Source organism: Phyllobates terribilis, unplaced genomic scaffold, assembly GCF_046119375.1.
Source record: "Phyllobates terribilis strain yellow unplaced genomic scaffold, ASM4611937v1 Scaffold_1__5_contigs__length_1240528914, whole genome shotgun sequence".
NCBI lineage: Eukaryota > Metazoa > Chordata > Amphibia > Anura > Dendrobatidae > Phyllobates > Phyllobates terribilis.
This window is the reverse complement of record NW_027362761.1, coordinates 232644515-232664931: the sequence shown is the minus strand read 5'-3', so window position 1 is coordinate 232664931 and position 20417 is coordinate 232644515. Positions and strand designations below refer to the sequence as shown.

Here is a 20417-nt window from a genome sequence, read left to right as displayed (position 1 = left end):
ATACTTTTCCATTTACTGATATGTGATATTGGATCATTTTCCTCAATAACAAAATCCAATATCTTTTAGGACTGTGAAAATCTCATGTACCGTAGTTTTTGGTCAAATTTATGCAGAAATATGTGAAATAAAGTTCTCAAATTTTCAAGCACCACTGTAAAAAATGTTATTGTTATTACATGTCAGATTATGAGGAGATTTGCTCATACTGTCAAATTGCAGGTGACATCCCCAGTGACACAAAGATGAGGCAGAAATCCTAAAATCTATAAGGGGAATTATCCAGGAATTGCCATAGACAACTTGAATAACTACACTGCATGATTTCTAATCCAGTGGAAAAGAAGGCATGCTGACAATACTAGCCCAGCTAATGCCAAAAGAACACTCTGGACACCTGTTGGTTTATGCTCCATTAGGTGTATGATTTAGGAACATTTATCGGTCGACCATGACAGCACCACGAGAGAGGGGATCCGCCCACCAAGGACAGGAAGCCTACAGGCTTAAAAGGGGACGGCCCTCCCTCTCGCCTCAGTTTGGTTTCCTGTCCTTGATGGAGGGAACCTATTGCAGGCTCGTGGAAGATCTGGATGGCGACGACTGTCGAGCAGCACCCCTATCTGGGAGAGGCATAGCATTTTTTTTTTTGCACCGGATATGCAGGGGAGCTGCGCCCCTAGCTGGGGTGGCAGCCCTTTTATCTGCTTCAGCCAGATTGCGCTTTCTGTAGAGGAGTCTGCCCTGGTTAGGATCCAGATTGCAGTGGGACTGCGCCCCTATCTGGGGTGGCAAGCCCACCATCGCCTTGGAGATGCGAGTTGCGTGGTGTGTTGTCCCCATCGACACCCGGCGGAGGTCGGCGCGCCGGGTCTGAGGCCGTCTGCGAACCTCCGCCCCGACCAGGAGCGGGCCACGGGAGAGCGGCACCCCGTTCAGAGGTAGCAGGCCATCGCTATGGGCAGGGCCTACCTGGGAGCGCCAGCGGTGTATGAGGCATCCTCGTGCGGGCGCGCACTTCTGTCCTCCTGTAAGTCGCGGCCTGATGACGTCACCACGCCTCGAGGAGATCATGTGACCGGAAGTCGGGTTACCGGCATCTGTTTGTTAAAGTGGTATTAACCGCGATGCATGTGTCCCTGAAAAGAAAAAAAAAAAAAGTCGACAGCTCCAGTTCCGTGCATAAATGGAGAAGCTGCTGTGGACCTGCGCCCCTGTCTGGGGTCGACAGCTCCAGCTCCGTGCATCAGTGGAGAAGCTGCTGTGGACCTGTGCCCCTGTCTGGGGTTGACAGCTTCAGTTCCGTGCATCAGTGGAGAAGCCCTGCCTGGGATTGACCACCCCAGTATTGCTCAGGCATGGACGGATGGAGAGGAACAGGCCTGTGACTCGTTCCTGCCTCCGAATCCGTACAGCTGGTGGTGAGTGATCTTCGTGAATGTTTACCTTGATTATGGGGCCCTTTCCTTGTTATGGATACTAGGAAAGGCTGAAGGATGTTTGTGCAAAACTCAAAAATGTGTGTGTGTGTGTGTGCGCTCTCTAAGACCCCATCTGAGCCAAGGGCATCGTGCTTTAAAATTGGCTTCAGGACGGAAGCTGGACCTTAGACCTCTAGGCTAAAGTGGGCCACATGTCTGGGCTGTGCAGAGCCTCATGATTGGCCTTCAGAATTTACCACAAAAATGATCCTCAATCTGCTCAGTAAATATTAAACTAACACTGAGGGTTTTACTGTTGTCCTCCAGTCTGTTTACTCCATCCATAGGACGGCACATGGTGTTAATACAGCACATGGTCTCTGTGAAGGTCTGCTGTCCAGCTGTGTCTCATCAGTTGGCTCCTTTGGGTGGGGCTAGTCTGACAATTGAGATTTGCCACCCAAAGGAAAGGTTTATCCTACATTCAGATGGATTACTCTTTTAAATATAAATCTGAGCACAGTGCCTTATAAAGCCTCTTTGCGCTTCACAAAGAGCACATCATAGCTCTTTCTAGCACATCATAGTGCCTCATAGCATAGCGCTTTATAGCACATCATAGTGCCTCATGGCACATCATAGTGCATCATAGTGCCTCATTGCACATCATAGTGCTTTATAGCACATTATAGTGCCTCATGGCACATCATAGTGCCTCATTGCACATCATAGTGCGTCATGGCATAGCGCTTTATAGCACATTATAGTGTCTCATAGCATAGCGCCTCATGGCACATCATAGTGCCTCATAGCATAGCGCCTCATAGTGCATCATAGCATAGCACATCATAGTGCGTCATAGCATAGCGCTTCATAGCACATCTTGGTGCATTATAGCACGGTGCCTCTTGGCGCATTATAGCACGGTGCCTTGTGGTATAGCTTTTCATGTCACGTAATAGTGCCTCGTGGCACATGGCGCTTCACAGTGCCTCATAACGCATGTTAGTGTCTCAAAGCACATCATAGTGGCGTATAGCGTCTCATAGTGCTTTATAGTGCCTCATGGCATAGTGCCTCATAGCACTTCATAGCGCCTTATGGCTCTTCATAGCATAACATATAGTGACTCATAGCATACCATAGTGCCCTATGGTGCATTCATAGTGCCGTATAGCACTTCATAGCACCTTATGGCTCTTCATAGCATAAACTATAGTGACTCATAGCATACCATAGTGCCTTATGGTGCATTCATAGTGCCGTATAGCGCCTGTTAGTACCTCATAGCGATTCAGGGTGCCCCCTGTGCCTTGTAGTGCTTTTATAGGGTGTCTGTACCTCATAGTCCCTCTTTGTAAAGGTACTGTGGGGGGGGGGAAAGAGGAATTTGATTGAAATCTGGTGGCGGAGGGGTGAATCAAGGCCTATTTAACTGGCCAGGCACCACTGTTCAGGGCTTCCCAGCTTCATTCTCCCTATCATGGAGTTTGATAGTGAACAGCAACAGCAGCTACTGCAGCTGCAAGTTGAGCAGCCGCCATCTCCACCATCTCAGCGGCAGTTTGGGGAGCCCCAAAAGATGCATCGCCTGCGTGTTTCTGGTAATGGCCGGTTCTCAGGAAAACTAGGTTCGGCGTCTAAGTCCAGTCATCACGGCTCCAGCAGGATGGACGAATCTGCAGCCTCCAGGGATGATCCCCTGGCTGAGAAGGGTCCTTCCTCCAAATCGGTACCAGCCTTTTGAGCCACCTGGATTTCGGAATGCCATCTCATTTCCTTAACAGCCCTCTACATCAAAGGAAAAGAAAACGTAAAAGCAAACTACTTAAGCCATTTTTCTCTGAGACAGGGCGAATGAGAACTAAAGCAGGATATTTTTTTTTTTTCCAAATAGTCCGGAAATGGGGTCTTCTGGTGGTAGATCTTTGCCACAAGGCTAAATCGAAAGACAAAGCCCTTTTGCACCCTAAATCCCAGAGAAAATCCCCTGGCAGTAGACTCTCTCCAAAGAGTTTGGGATTTCAGTCTGGCCTACGCCTCCCCCCCCCCCCCCCCCCCATTCAATCTCCTTCCCATGGTTCTAAGAAAGATCAGAGAGGATAAGGCGAGGGTCCTTCTGGTCATCCCCTTTTGGCCTAGGAGGCCCTGGTTCTCATGCCTGAGGAACTTGTCCATCTCCGATCTTTGGGTCCTACCAGAAATCCCGGATCTCCTCAGCCAGGGTCCGATACTCCATCCTCAAGCTCCTGGCCTCCACTTGACGGTGTGGAACTTGAGAGGTCCCTGTTAGAACGCAAAGGATTCTCCCGAGATCTAGTGACTACACTAATGCATAGTAAAAAACCTGTCACCACCAGGATTTACGCTAGAACTTGGAAATTTTTTTTTAATCTTTCTCTGGTTCTACAGTTGGTACGGGAGCTCCAATTAGTACAATTGTAGAATTTTTACAGAAGGGCCTCGAGATGGGGTTGGCGACAAGCACCCTTAAAGTCCAAGTCTCTGCCTTAGGTGCTCTATATAACTGTGACTTGGCAGGGAATTACTGGATTTCTCGCTTTATCAGAGCTGTGTTTGGATCCAGACCGGTTATCAAAAGCGATTTGGTACCCTGGGATCTAAATTTAGTTCTAAAAGCATTAACTGGTTCACCTTTTGAACCAATAGTCAGTCAGTATCTCTTAAGTCCATCTCCCTTAAAACAGCGCTTCTAATAGCTCTAACATCAGCTAGAAGGGTTAGTGATATCCAGGCTCTGTCTTCAGCCCCACCTTTCACTCAAATCCTGGACGATAGAATAATTCTTAGAACGGACCTGGCATATCTCCCTAAAGTAGTTTCCAGTTTCCATAGACTCCAGGAAATAATACTTCCCTCATTCTGTCCTAATCCAAGTAACCAAAAAGAAGCAGAGTTCCATACCTTAGATGTTAGAAGATGTGTGATTTTAAGTACCTGTCGGTCACCCAGGCCTGCAGGAAAAATAGTTCCTTATTTATCTCCTTCCAAGGGGTGAGGAAGGGGCTTAAGGTTACTAAATCCACCATAGCTAGGTGGATCAGGGAGGCTATTACTCTAGCCTATGTCTCCAGTGGTGAGGAAGCGCCACAGGGGTTGAAGGCTCACTCTACCCGGGCGGTGGCAACCTCATGGGCGGAGAAGACTGGTGTCTCGATGGAAGACATATGTAAGGCTGCTACCTGGTCTTCTCCATCTACCTTCTATAGGCACTATAGACTGGATTTGGGTGTTTCATCCAACCTCACATTTGGGAGAAGGGTGCTCCAGGCTGTGGTCCCTCCCTAGACTTTTTCATCTCTGCAATTCTCTCGTGGTGCTGTCATGGTCGACCGATAAAGTCATAAGTTACTTACCGGTAACGGGATTTTTCGGAGACCATGACAGCACCCTTATATTCCCTCCCTTCAACTTATGGGAGCACTCCTCATCTATTAATTACAACCTTTTCACACTTAGTGGTGTTGTATAAAAATGTTATTTTTATGATTGTTTTGCTATGTCTACTAACCTGGTGGTCTTCTCAATGCTTTGTAATCCAAACTGAGGTGAGAGGGAGGGCCGCCCTCTTTTAAGCCTATAGGTTTTCTGTCCTTGGTGGGCGGATCCCCTCTCTCGTGGTGCTGTCATGGTCTCCGAAAAATCCCGTTACCGGTAAGTAACTTATGACTTTCTCAGCGCATACATTGAACATGTATGAGTACACTATGTGTGAACAATAGCCTAATGGCCCATTTACATGAGTCTTTAACAAATGGTGCTCATTTATGCCCTCTTATCTACAGGTCGATAAAAAAATTATAGTGATAGAATGATAAGGGCTCTGTCACACGTCAGTATCTCCAGTACATGTGGTGACAGTTTCCACATGTACTGGAGACCCTGACACACCAGACCCATTCAAATCTGAGTCTGCGTACGTCAGTGTGTTTCCAAGGACCGTGTGTCAGTGTGCTCCACACGCTGACATGTTGTTTTTTTTTACGTGCACGGCCCTCAAAATGTCTTCCGCTGAACAAACACTGATGTCATCCGTGTTTGTATCAGTGTCACACATACCGGCGCATGGGAATCAGCGGTACAGTTAGCGCTGTTCCCAAGCGCTGGGTGCTGAATGCTGCCCTCATCATTGTCCCTTGCTCGCGCTGAGTTCAGCACGAGCAAGGGACAATGTTGGGAGTAGTAGTCTGCTCCCGCAGTGTCCCTGTGTAAAAATAAGAATAAAATTCTTATACTCGCCTGTCCGGCGATGTCCCCCCACTGTAATCATTACAACCACTGACGCCGGGGAGAATGAGGCGCTCCAGCGAATGGGGCCCTGCACTGAGCGGAGCTCACTGAGTGACTGGACACTGCTCCTGAGCTCAGCGCATCGCTGGGGCGGCTCATTACCCTGGCTCCTCTGCGTCAGAGGATTACAGCGGGGACATCTCCGGACAGGTGAGTATAAGGATTTTATTTTATTCTTATTCTTACACAGGGATACTGTGGGAGCAGACTACTACTCCCAACATTGTCACTTGCTAGTGCTGATAACAGCGCGAGCAAGGGACAATAATGAGGGCAGCGTTCAGCACGAACTGTACACTGATTCCCAGGCGCCAGTACGTGTGCTCCTGATGCGGCACACTTGTGCCGCACAAGGGGAAAACTGACAAACTGATATCTCCGGTACTGATTTTTCCAGTACTGGAAATATCTGGACGTGTGAAACCGTACGCTCACACTTGTGTATAAATAATCGGTCTCATTCTTATCCATGAGAGTGGTACAATTTTTCTCTCACTTGTAATCCGTGCGTTGTCCTTTTAAACAATCATTTTTTTTTTTCAGCAGCTATTATTCTTTTACAGGACCATTTACAGTTTCCTATGCTACAGAATTGAAATGCATCTGTATAAATCGGATGCCACTCTGATTGTCCACATGGCATTCAATTTTTCTCTTGCACTGTCCAATTTCAGAGTCAAATAACAACATGCTGCAATTTTTTTCACATGACCAATACAGCTGAGAAAAAATACACAGCTATGCACTGCCTCATAGAATAACATTGGTCCCGAGTACAATCCGATTTTATTCTTGCATTGCACTCTTCCGTCTTATACGCAGTCAAGCCCTTATTATATGATCATTCAGCCCGACACCGCATCAGGTTGTCACCAGTACACTTCCTATTTAAGCGGTATGAAGTGCTGCCGACAAAGATAATTTAATGGCCCACATAAATGATCCAATCAACCAACGAACGAATGTTTTGCTATCGGCAACATGCTTGGGGCTCGTACACATGACCATGAAAATTGGACTAGTGCTATCCGTTGTTTTGACGGATATCACTCTTCCCCATATTATTCAACGAGGCCGTCTACATGTCTGATTTTTTTTTTTTTTTTTTTTTTTCTGATCAGTGAAAAAAAACTGAAACACTGATGTCACTCTGATGAAAATCTAATGAAAATCACTGGTGAAATCTGAATTGTTTTTCAAGCATGGCAAAAAAACTGACGTCTGAATGAGGCCTAACAGATGTTGATTTATTGTGATTTAATACATAAACTAGGCATGTTTAATGGAAATAAAACACCACAATGCATATATACTTATTATCTTCATGTGTTTTTTAGGTTGGCCGCCACTAAAGGCACAAAGATTGTAAAACGTGAATATCTGAAAGTAAATGTCATCATAACATGGTATGTGTAGTAATACTGATGACTGACAATTACTGCATCATTCTTGATACTGTGTTATAATAAAGAATATGCTTACTAAAATCATATGCTTTAAAGGGAATCTGTCACCACAGCTGAGAGCAGCAAAATGTAGAGACAGAGACCCTGATTAAAGTGATGTGTCACGTTTACTGGGCTGCTTGCTGTAGTTTTAATCAGCAGGAGATAATCGTTGGAGGACTAGTAAACATGCTACCAGGTAGTCCAGCATGTTCATGAGCTCCGTATAACCCTGCCCCCACCACTGATTGGAAGCTTTTCTGTGTACACTGTAGTGTGGGTGGGGTTATACAGAGCTATACATTCTGAGAACTGCTAGCAAAGTTCTCTAAAGATCTATATCTGTAGCAGATTAAGCCGCTGAAAGATTCCCTTTAAAGTCTATTCACATCCTAAAAATAATTCAGGTGTGACTGCATTCACATATCCTCTACAATTCTATGAGTTAGGCTGTTCACACTGTTTTCTGTGCCTATTCACCATGTACTAGAATAATAAGGATATACGGTACTCCTAGAAAGAGAGGGTTCTCAGGAAAAGTTCCACTCCGTAAGGATAATATTATACAGGTTATCCAATGGAAGAAAAAGTCCAAATTGTATTCTAAGGCAATCCAAAAAATTTAGTGACGTTTAGGCCACACCTTCTGAATCTTCATCAGACACTACATAATATAGAAAAAAAACATATACATAATCAGTATATTTATTTTTCTTGAGATAAACAGTTATCAAAAATAATTCAAGTAAAAACTTCCTGGCAGTTTGGAAAAAGCCTGACAAAACGGAAACATGTACAATGCCTTAAAGTATTCATATCCCGTGAACTTTTTCACACTTTTTTTTTTTTCACGTTACACCCACAAATTTAAATATATTTAATTTGGATTTTGTGTGATACACTTCACAAATATTTTCTACTTTGTGTTGGTATAAGTGTGACGCTCAAGCCCTCCCTGAGCTGTGGGGTTACTTGGAGCCGGGTCAGTGTAGGTGTCGCGGGGATGCAGTCGTGGCCTGGACCCGTTCCGTGCCCAGGGCTGTCACAGTAAAAAATAATGGGCTTCTTTTAGGATGAGTGGTATTTCGACTACGCCACCTGCGGTTTCCGGTGATGGACACCAGCGCTGCAACAGTCCACTGAGGCTGGTATTATGGGCAGCTAAGATGGGATGGCTCCCCACAGGCGGAGCAGGCCTCAGGGCAGTGTGAGAAGGAATGGTGGGTGCCGTGGCGCGCAGGAAATAACAGGCTGAGGCGGTGTGTGAAGTCATCCGGATCTTTACTCACTTTCAGGTGAACTTTCAGCCGCAAAGCTTCTCTCTGCTAACACACGGCGTACTGTGGCCACCGGGAAGGGGGTTCAGCACTTCCCAGGTAGATCAGGAGCACCTGTCGAGACCCCTCTGGTGTGTGTTCCTCTCCTTGGTAAGTTCTCCCACTAAGTCTTCTCCTGACTGTGGGTGGTTAGAACGAGGTGTAAGGCCGGATCCCACTGGATAAACGCAGTGTAAGAGATACAGGTGGCGTCTCCGCTCCGTCCGTATCCCCCCTTGGATCCACTAAGCCTCCGGGCTTTTCTGACTGAGACGTGAAGTAACAAAGTCAGATATCGGGGGCCGGTCACCCCTCTTGTAGCAGGAATCCCTCTGACTAGGCCAGAGTAAAGAATACAGGTGGCGACTCTGCTCCGTCCGTATCCCCCTGGGATCCTATCTCCTCTACTCCCCTCCAAGGCCTTCTTAGGTCAGGACCTTGACTGGGTAGAGACAGTGGTTAATTCTGACCCGCTTCTGACCGTGTATCTTCAGTCAGCTGCAGACTCTTGCTGGACCCTGGCAGAAGACCACAATCAAAGACCTTGAACTTAAGATGGCCGTAGATTAAATATGAATCAGTAAGTGTCTACTAAAAGTGTGTCCTCCACCCTCACCCACTACATGGTTTCCCCCCCCCCCCCATCTCCTCTATCCCGGGCCGGGGCAGCACCCTGGTACTTCAGGACAGGAGTGGTGTAGAGTTGAGTGGTAAAGTGAGGTCCTGTGAGATGCTCCATCCTTACCTGGAAGAGGAGATACCACACCTCAAGCTGAGGTGCAGTACCCCTGTGGCAACTGAACCCTCAGGGGTGCCACATAAGGGTGCATGCAGGAAGAATATTCTGGGCAAAAACCCAGATAACATATGTCACACCAAGAAAGTGAGTACAAAACACCCACAGAGTAGATCGACCCATAAAATCAACTTTTATTTGAATATGTTAAAAAGGTTACAAATAGATCAATGAATCAAAGGCGGCTGTGCATGAATGCAGGTAAAATATGTGTATGTGTGTGTGTATATGTATGTGTGTATATATATATAATATATACAGCAATTAGTCAATAGATGTCTTAATCGAAGTTCACAGAACAATCTAAGATATACATACGGTAAGTAATAATGGGTTAATCTTCCCAAGTAAGTAAGAATTCAACTAGTAAACTTACATGTATATAACGCAGCTTTCTGAAGTGTCCCTGCTGCCCCAACGCACGTTTCGTTAAACCTTCATCAGGAGAGGTGTTGATTAAAGTTTAAAGAAACGTGCGTTGGGGCGGCGGCTAGTGTTTTCCCTGCAAATAAAATTTGACTTTATGGGTCGATCTACTCTGGATGTTTGGTATTCCCTTTCTTGATGTGACATTAAGTATTTGATGCAGAAATTTCTGCACCTCTTGGCAGGAAAAACGCAGCATCAAAATTGTTCGTTTTTGCTGCATGTTTTACTTGCATTTTGGTGCAGATTTTTCCCCACTCATTAATATGAGTGAAGTCTGCAGCAAAAACATTGAAAGAATTGACATGCTGCAGATTTACATCTGCACCAAATCTGCAAGGAACAAATAAGCAAAGTGTGCATGAGACTTCAGGATTTTCATTAGTTTTGCTGGCATCAGGAAACCCTTCAGGTTTTGTGACAAATCTGTACTGAAAAAAACGCAACTTATGCACACAGCCCAAAGGAAATGTTGCATGGTTTTCTAAATATTTTAAAAATATAAATCTGAAAGTTGTGATGTGCATTTTGATTCAGTCCCCCCCCCCCCCCCCCTCCTCCCCGAGTCAATACTTTCTAGGACCACCTTTCGCTGCAATTACTGCTGCAAGTCTTTGCGGGCATGTCTCTACCAGCTTTGCACATCTAGAGGCTGAAATTTTTGCCCATTCTTTGCAAACTAGCTCTAGCTCAGTTAGATTGGATGGAGAGTGTCTGTGAACAGCAAGTTTCAAGTCTTGCCACAGATTCTCAATGGGATTTAGGTCTGGGCAGGGCTATTCACACAAATGAATGTGTTGATTTAAACCAATCCATTGTAGCTCTAGCAGTATGTTTAGGATAGTTGTCCTGCTTTAAGATGAACCTACGCCCCAGTCTCAAGCATCCTCACAGCATGATGCTGCCACCCCCATGCTTGACGGTGGGGATTGTGTTTACAGGGTGATGTGCCGCGTTAACTTTGTAAAACGCTATGTGTGGCGGAAAGCTCTACTTTGTAGTCATCTGACCAAAGCACTATCTTTCCAAATGCTAGCTGTGTCCTCTACATGACTTTTTACCAACTGCAAACGGGCCTTCTTATGGCTTGCTTTCTTCTTGCCACTGTTGCATAAAGGCCAGATTAGTGTAGTATATGACTAGGGGCTCGCTCACACAAGCGTATAACTCGGTTGAGTGCTTGATGTTTTATTGGCTAGCACTTGGACCAATGTTATACTTTTGGGCAGTGCAGATGTGTTTTGTTTTTCTCATGTCAAATCGGCAAAAAAAATAGAATCGCAGTGTACTGCAAGTGGTTCTGCAAATCAGATCACTCAGTCATTCAAGTCTATGGCTGCATGTAAAACATCGGACTGCACTAGGATGACATCCGACAAACAATGGAGAAATTAAGTTCAGTCTTCTCCGCACTTGTGATACGATTCTCTCATGCGAGAGAATTGTATTGCAGTAAACTGACACATGGTCAAACTCTTGACAGTTTGAGCTGAGTGTCATTTTCATAATCTGCCCGATTCTCTCGCATGAGAGAATCAAATGCTTGTGTGACCCCAGCCTAATGGTTGTCGTGTGGACAGATTCTCCCATCTGAGCTGTGGATCTCTGAAGCTCCTCCAGAGTGACCATGGGCCTTTTGACTGCTTCTCTAGTTAGTGCTCTTTGCTTGGGATGTCAATTTAGATGGATGACCATGTCTTGATAGGATTGCAGCTGTGCCATACTCCTTCCATTTTTGGATGATGGATTGATCAGTGCTTGGGCTATTTTTTTTATAACCTAACCCTGCTTTAACCCCTTCACGACCTTGGACATAACCATATGTCCAGGTTGGTAAGTAGTTGCCGACCTTGGACATATGGATACATCATATCTTTAATGCGGCACTGCAACCGCAGTCACGGTGATAACATTAAAAGTGCCTGCTAATTCTCACAGCAGGGCACCACCAGAATTACTTTTTTCATCGCCGCAACATTGCAATAACGGATGATCAAAACATTGCATCTAACCCAAAATGATATCAATAAAAAGTCAGCTCAGATCCCGAAGAATGGCGACCGTTTTTTTTTTTAATTTGAATTTTTTTTTTCACCACTTAAAAATGAACCTATACATGTTTGGTATGTATGAACTCGTAATGACCTGGGGAATCATAATGGCAGGTCAGTTTTAGCATTCAGTGAACACGGTAAAAAAACAAACAAAAAACAACTGTGGAATTGCACTTTTTTTGCAATTCCACCGCACTTGGAATTTTTTCCCATTTTCCAGTATGTGATATGGTAAAACCAAAGGTGTCGTTCAAAAGCACAACTTGTCCCGCAAAAAATAAGCCCTCACATGGCCATATTGACCAAAAACCAAAAAAGTTATGGCTCTGGGAAGGGGAGCAAAAAATGAAAGATTCTGGTATCTCTGTAATCGCAGCGACCCAAAGAATAAAGTCATCTAATCACTTATACCACACGAGGAACGGCGTAAAAAATAAACGCTAGGGTTGGGGTTGGGGTTTGGGCTAGGGTTATGGCTAGGGTTAGGGTTGGGATTTTTGTTCAAAAGTAAAAAAAACAAACAAAAAAAAAAAACGATATGGCGACTAGTGTTGACTCGAGCATGTCACTCGAGCACCCTCGATACATGGTGCATACCGGAGTACCCGATGCAAACTCAAGTAGTGAGCACTTGTGCTCAAGACTAATGACAACTTATTCAATATTATGACTTAATGTTATCAAATTCTGTGTCGTACCTCTGTGTTCAAAATGTTCACTATACACCCCTCAAGGATTTTATCAAGGGGTAGTTTCCAAAATGGGGTCATTTGTGGGGGGGTTTCCATTATTTAGGCACATCAGGGGCTCTCCAAACGCGACATGGCGTCCACTCTCAATTCCAGCCAATTTTGCGTTCAAAAAGTCACACACTGCTCCTTCCCTTCTGAACTCTGCCGTGCGCCCAAACACTGTATTTTCCCAACATATGGTATTGATGTACTCAGGAGAAATTGCACAAAAGTTTTTGGGGTCCATTTTCTCCTCTTACCCTTGTGAAAATAAAAAAATTGGGGCTAAAACATCATTTTTGTGGAAAAAGTTTGATTTTTATTTTCACGGCTCCATGTTATAAACTTTTGTAAAGCACTTGTGGGTTCAAGGTGCTCACCACACATCTAGATAAGTTCCCTGAATGGTCTGCTTTCCAAAATGGGGTCACTTGTGAGGGGGGTTTCCACTGTTTGGAGAGCCCCTGATGTGCCTAAACGCAACATGGTGTCCGATAATTATTCAAGCAAATTTTACAAAAAGTCAAATGGCGCTCCTTCACTTCCGAACCCTGCCGTGCGCCCAAACAGTGGTTTTTCCCCACGTATGGGGTATCTGCGTGCTCAGGGGAAATTGCACAACAAATTTTGGGGTCCATTTTTTCCTGTTACCCCTGCGAAAAAAAAACAAAAAAAACTTGGGTCTAAAGTAACATTTTTGTGAAAAAAGTTTAAATTTTAATTTTTTTTTCTTCCACATTCCAAAAATTCCTGTGAAGCACCTTAAGGGTTAAAGTTCTTGAATGTGGTTTTGAGCACGTTGAGGGGTGCAGTTTTTAGAATGGTGTCACTTTTTGGTATTTTATGTCATAAAGACCCCTCAAAGTGACTTCAAATGTGATGTTGTCCCCCAAAAAAAAAAGGTTTTGTTGGAAAAATGAGAAATCGCTGGTCAACTTTTAACCCTTATAGCTCCCTAATAAAAGTAAAAAAAAAAATTTGGTTCCAAAATTGTGCTAATGTAAAGTTAGACATGTGGGAAATGTTATTTATTAATTCTTTTGTGTGACATCTCTGATTTTAACCCCTTAATAACATCTGACGTACTAATACGCGTCTGTACACTGGGACTTAAGAGCCAGACCCGTATTAGTACGTCATGGCGATCGCACGCGCACACAGGCTGTGCGGGCGCGATCGCCGCCTGGTGTCAGCTGATTGTCACAGCTGACACCCAGTACTATGTGCAGGGAGTGGTCCTGCACCGCTCCCAGCACATTAACCCCCGCGATGCTGCGATCGAAGTCGATCGCGGCATTGCGGGGGCAAGCGGAGGTGATCGGCGATACTCACCTCCTCTTCCTGCTTCCAGCGCAGTCTGCAAAGGCTTCCCGGGTGTTGCCATGACGACCCGATGTCGTCATGACAACATCCGGGTCACCAGAGAGCAGGAAGATTGCTTGGGCATGCGCAGTGCATCTCCAAGCAATCTTCACACTGTGCACTTCTGACAGCCTTCATGGCATAGGGATGGTGCTTCATTCCTGTGCCATGCAGGCGATCAGAAAAAAAAAAAGTGAAAGTCCCAGAGTGGGACAAAGTAATAAAGTGTATAAACTGTGTGAAAGTGGGAAAAAAAAAAATGTGCAAAAATATTCTAAAAAAATAAAAAAAATAATACACCAAAAATAAAATATAATGTACCCATCAATAAATATTATTATAAAAAAAAACAAACAAACAAAAACCCCAATAAAAGTACACACATTTGGTATCGCCGCGTCCGGAACAACCTGACCTATAAAACTGTCCCACTAGTTAACCCCTTCAGTGAACACTGTAAAAAAAAAAAAAAAAAAAAAAACGAAGCAAAAAACAATGCTTTATCACCATACCGCCAAACAAAAAGTGGAATAACACGCGATCAAAAAGACGCATATAAATAAAAATGATACCGCTGAAAACGTCATCTCGTCCCGCAAAAAACAAGCCGCCATACAGCTCCATCAGCCGAAAAATAAAAAAGTTATAGCTCTCAGAATAAAGCGATGCTAAAAAATATTTTTTTCTATAAAATAGCTTTTGTGTATAAGCGCCAAAACATAGAAAAATGATACAAATGTGGTACCGCTGTAAACGTACTGACCCGAAGAATAAAGCTACCTCATCAATTTTACCACACGCGGAACAGAATAAAAAAAAACAAAACAAAAAAAAAACAATTCCTGAATTGTTGGTTTTTGTTTATTCTGCCTCCCAAAAATCTGAATAGAAAGCGATCAAAAAATGTCACGTGCCTGAAAATGGCACCAATAACAACGTCAAGTCATCCCGCAAAAAACGAGCCTTCACATGACTGTCTGCCAAAATCTGGAAAAATTATAGCTCTCAAAATATGGCGATGCAAAAACTAGATTTTACAAAAAATGCGTCTTTTAGTGTGTGACAGCTGTCGGTCATAAAAACCCCATATGATTCTGGCATTGCTGTAATCACACCGACCCGAAGAATAAAGTCGTCTAATCACTTATACCGCACAAGGAACGGCGTCAAAAATAAACTCTTGGGTTAGGATTGGGCTAGGGTTAGGGCTAGGGTTGTGCTGGGGCTGGGGCTAGGGTTAGGGCTGGGGCTAGGGTTAGGGCTGGGGCTAGGGTTAGGGCTGGGGTTGGGATTTTTTTCAAAAGTAAGAAAAAAAGATGACGATATGGCGACTAGTGTTGAGCGCAAGTGCTCGCTACTTGAGTTTGCATCGGGTGCTCTGGTATGCATTGAGTATCGTGGGTATTTGAGTGACATGCTCGAGTCTCTGCCCCATATGCTTCGCGGCCAAAAAACTTTACGGGGATTGCCTGCCATGCACGAGCGATCCCCGCATGTTTTTTTTTGGGTGTCTAATAACCGTGAAACATGCGGAGCAGGGACTCGAGCATGTCACTCCAGCACACGCTGTACATGGTGCATACCTGAGTACCCGATGCAAACTCAAGTAGCGAGCACTTGCGCTCAAGAATAATGACAACTTATTCAATATGATGACCTAATGTAAACAAATTCTGTGCCGTACCTCTGGGTTCAAAATGTTCACTATACACCTTAATAAAATCCTTGAGGGGTATAGTTTCCAAAATGGGGACACTTGTGGGGGAACTCCACTGTTTAGGCACATCACGGGCTCTCCAAACGCGTCATGGTGTCCGCTAACAAATTGAATGGAAAATCGGCTCAAATTGTTAGCGGACGCCATGTTGCGTTTGGAGAGCCCCTGTGTGCCCAAACATTGGAGCTCCCCCACAAGTGACCCCATTTTGGAAACTAGACCCCCCAAGGCACCTATCTAGATGCATAGTGAGCACTTGGAACCCCTAGGTGCTTCACAAATTGATTCGTAAAAATGAAAAAGTGTTTTTTTTTTTCACTTTTTCATTTTTACGAATCAATTTGTGAAGCACCTGGGGGTTCCAAGTGCTCACTATGCATCTATAAAGGTGCCTTGGGGGGTCTAGTTTCCAAAATGGGGTCACTTGTGGGGGAGCTCCAAAGTTTGGGCACACAGGGGCTCTCCAAACACAACATGGCGTCCGCTAATTATTCAAGCAAATTTTACAATCAAAAAGTCAAATGGCGCTCCTTCCCTTCCGAGCCCTGCCGTGCGCCCAAACAGTGTTTTTTCCCCAAATATTGGGTATCTGCGTGCCCAGCGGAAATTGCACAACAAATTTTGGGGTCCATTTTTTCTTGTTACCCCTGTGAAAATAAAAAAAATTGGTCTAAAGTAACATTTTTGTGAAAAAAGTTAAATGTTCATTTTTTTCTTCCACATTCCAAAAATTCCTGTGAAGCACCTGAAGGGTTAATAAAGTTCTTGAATGTGGTTTTGAGCACCTTGAGGGGTGCAGTTTTTAGAATGGTGTCACTTTTGGGTATTTTCTGTCAAAAAGACCTCTCCAAGTGACTTCAAATGTGATGTGGTCCCTAAAAAAATGGTTTTGTAAATTTTGTTGGAAAAATGAGAAATCGCTGGTCAATTTTAACCCTTATAGCTCCATAACAAAAAAAAATTTTGGTTCCAAAATTGTGCTGATGTAAAGTAGACATGTGGGAAATGTTATTTATTAACTCTTTTGTGTGACATATCGCTCTGATTTCAGGGCTTAAAAATTCAAATTTTGAAAATTGCAAAAGTTTCAAAATTTTCGCCAAATTTCCGTTTTTTTCACAAATAAACGCAAGTGATATCGAAGAAATTTTTCCACAATCATGAAGTACAATATGTCACGAAAAAACAGTCTCAGAATCAGGGGGATCCGTTGAAGCGTTCCAGAGTAATTACCTCATAAAGTGACAGTGGTCAGAATTGTAAAAATTGGCCTGGTCATTAACGTGCAAACCACCTGCGGGGCTTAAGGGGTTAAGGGCATAAAAATTAAAATTTTGAAAATTGCAGAATTTTCAAAATTTTCACCAATAATCATCTGTGTTTTTTTCACAAATAAACGCAAGTGATATCGAAGAAATTTTACAATAAGTACAATATGTCACGAAAAAACAACCTCAGAATCAGGGGGATCTGTTGAAGCATTCCAGAGTAATTACCTCATAGAGTGACAGTGGTCAGAATTGTAAAAATTGGCATGGTCATTAACGTGCAATCCACCTTGGGTTGTAAAGGGTTAAGTAGTGAAAAAAAATGCCAAAGTTTGCCCAAAAAAAAAAAAAAAGGCGCCATTTTTCAGGATCTGGGGCTGGGTGAGGGCCTAGTTTTTTGGGCGCTGGGCTGACGTTTTTATTGATGCCATTTTAGGATACATACGATGTTTTGATCGCTTGTTATTGCATTTTATTGCAATGTTGCGGCGACCAAAAAAACGTAATTTTGGCGTTTTGGAATTTTTCTCGTTACGCCGTTTACTGATTGGATTAATTCTTTTTTTATATTGATCGGGCGATTCTGAATGCGACGATACCAAATGTGTATGTGGGGTTTATTTTTTATTTTATTCTGAATGGGGCAAAAGGGGGGTGATTTAAACCTTTTTAGATATTATTTTTTTTAAATCTTTTTAACACACGTTTTGCTCATTTTTCAATGAGGGTCCTCATAACTATTGGCATGATCACCAGTGTAGCTTTTGGAAGGGGGGGTTGAGGTTGCAAAATTAGCAGTGGCTGTCAGGCCCTGCTGCCACATAAGAGGACACCAGTACCCCAGTATTACAGTTCCAGATTTCCCAATGGAAAATTCTGGACCCAGAACATATTGTCCTTGTTATATTTTTTTCTTATAAATAAGACAGCCTTTCAGTCCACACAATATCATTTGTATTAGGACTGGTGTATTCATAATGTTCATTTTCTATTTGTCTCTTCTCAGTCAGAAGATCGTTCAGTATATTCTTCAGCAGGTCCCTCCTCCGTACCGGGGTTCTCCCATACCTCGCTTATCACTGTATCTCTCTGCACAGCTCAGCTATGGAGTAGTGTGTGTTTATCACCGACAATGTGACCTGCTTATAGGTAAGACAGCTTTGTACACTGTACACCAGATAACATCATAGACATCTACTTCATGCCATATTTTGTTCAGTTGATCTTCTAGTGTGTCACTTGAATTACAGTTGTATGCAGTAATGAAGGCATCTCTGGTCAAATCTTCTAACCGATTTTTACAATGTAAAGCATACAACACAACCCTGGCAGGGAAGTTGCATATTTCTGCAAATTTTATTGCACTAGTGCTTCTACTTTGCTCAATAGTTTAGCAAGAAACAGTAGCACATGAAGTGTGCCAAAGCAATATAATGTAAGCTTTGATCAGATGTGTCTAAAACATGCTAAAAGTAAGTAATGCAATATAATATGACTTTTAGCAACCTGCTGACATCATCGGCCTGTCATAAGGCAGTTTGAATCCTTTTTTTTTAAAAGGAAGCATTAAACAATGCGTCACATGTCTTTCTGTGAATTTAATCTTAAAGGAGTTGTCTGGCCGTAGGCTACAAGTCTGCAGTTAGACTTGTGAATCCCCTCCGATCGTGCACGCTGTGAGGATTTTCCGGCTCTGGGAATGGTGGACGCATGACCGCAAATATGTGCTTTGCATACATGCAGCCACATGGCAACTAAATGTGCGAGGCCCGCTCAATGCAAGTGTATTGAGTGTGGCCGTACTCCGTCTGCTCCGTGCACGTGATGTTAAGATTCACAAGTCTCAGTGCGCGCAGTGTGAAGATTCACAAGTCTGCTGGCACATAGTGACTGCAGACTTGTAGCCTAAGGTCTGACAACCCCTTCTTTTAATGTTACCGTTGTAATAACTTTAACTTCTATTGGGCTGTGGGGAAGTCATATTCCTTGCTAAATCCTGTGGCATCACTAAGAGAGTAACTGTACAAGACATGTCAGCCTGTCCTAGCTTAATGATTTGCTCAATTACACACAAAACTGTGCATGAGAGAAGATATTTAGTACTGACCATGTAAATCTACCTAAACCACCATGGCTATTATGTATTATCATAACAATCCTTAAAGTTGTCACTTAATTTACAAGTTATACTTAATTACTTAATGGACCCTGGGTGACTTAAGGAAGATAAATTATATTAATATTCACGTGACCACTGCAGTTAATCGGCTGCCGTCTTCTCCTACCATCCAAACAAGTGACACAGCATCAAGTGGAGAGTAGCTGTACGGCTCAGTGAGTACAGTTTGCAAGTCACAGATTTTGTACCGAATGGATTTTTTTGCAGTTGGCTTAACATGGCACCTTCTTCATTCATGCTATGATGTAGCATACAACAATCTTCTGCTCTGCTACCTATGTCACACCCATAGGCACTGTGTGGTCTTATCCTTTGTGTCTATGCACATTGGAAGGTTTGTTCCACTGTCAATAGTTTTCTTTTGTTTCAAACATGCTTTCTGATTTCTCCTATTGCCGTTGTATTTATGCCATTTTCATTGTCTAAAAACCTGTCCATCTCTTAGAGGAAGTGGAGATTACTATAGAACGCCTGTGTAAGGCTGTGCAGCAAGGAAGAAATGACTTACCACACACAGGCCGGTAAGTATTTTACAATTTGTAGAATTGCCAAATTACAATACACAAATCATAGAATGCCATTTTTTTTACTTAAAAAACCACCAAGTTCTACACAGGGAAAAACAAAAAGTCCTATGACAGTTACTGATGATGAAAAGACAGCTCCTGGAACACATTTATAAAGAAGATTATGACGGTGTAGCCATCTTCACTAATCTAATAAGTTATTTAGAAGAATAGACAGGTGGTGGCAGATTCTGACCATTTAAGAAAGATTTAGTTCCATGACTGGATTCATGAGAATCTGAAGTTATAGAGCATAGAGGGCCTTATTGAGAGGGCCTTCTGTTCTGCTCTTTTAGTGGTGTACAATCTCCATTGTATTATCTTCTAATACTTTATTGACATGGATTACATTTGTGAAAATTAAAGAACTCCTATTGTATGGCATAAGTTTCCATATCGTTGGCTCAGTTACTATCATTTTTTTCCTAATATACTATGTGTTGTTTCCTTTATACATATATTTATAGCATATAAGCTAGTTTCTGCATAATATAGTGAAACATTTTGTGCATATTTTAGACACTTGTTGCTTCCAGATAACCTGATGCTCATGCAGATGCTGGAGGATGCCCCCAATCCTTTTTTTGGGATGATGGGAATATCTCCTGAATTGCCTGAGCCAATGATGATCCCACAGGTAAAATACTGTGTATGATAGTCTGTGTGACTCATTTTGAACTGTTTCAACACAACGTAAATACATTTGATATGGGCATGAACAGGTGAAGGAATTACATTGTTTCATCCTTCATGTTATTGTCTATATTTAAATTTCAAAGATTTAGCAAAATATACAAGGTTTTATTAATGCTAGAAGATTACTTT

General features: G+C 43.2%; 1 protein-coding gene across 1 annotated transcript in view; it reads left to right on the top strand.

The window, feature by feature from the left end:
• REC8 (REC8 meiotic recombination protein) overlaps positions 1 to 20417 on the top strand; it is a 120873-nt gene that overhangs the window by 4667 nt on the left and 95789 nt on the right. The window contains exons 2-5 of the mRNA XM_073671035.1: positions 7070 to 7138; positions 17854 to 17996; positions 19472 to 19547; positions 20112 to 20229. Coding sequence (XP_073527136.1) covers positions 7070 to 7138; positions 17854 to 17996; positions 19472 to 19547; positions 20112 to 20229 — 406 coding nt within the window. The remainder of the gene's footprint in view (positions 1 to 7069; positions 7139 to 17853; positions 17997 to 19471; positions 19548 to 20111; positions 20230 to 20417) is intronic.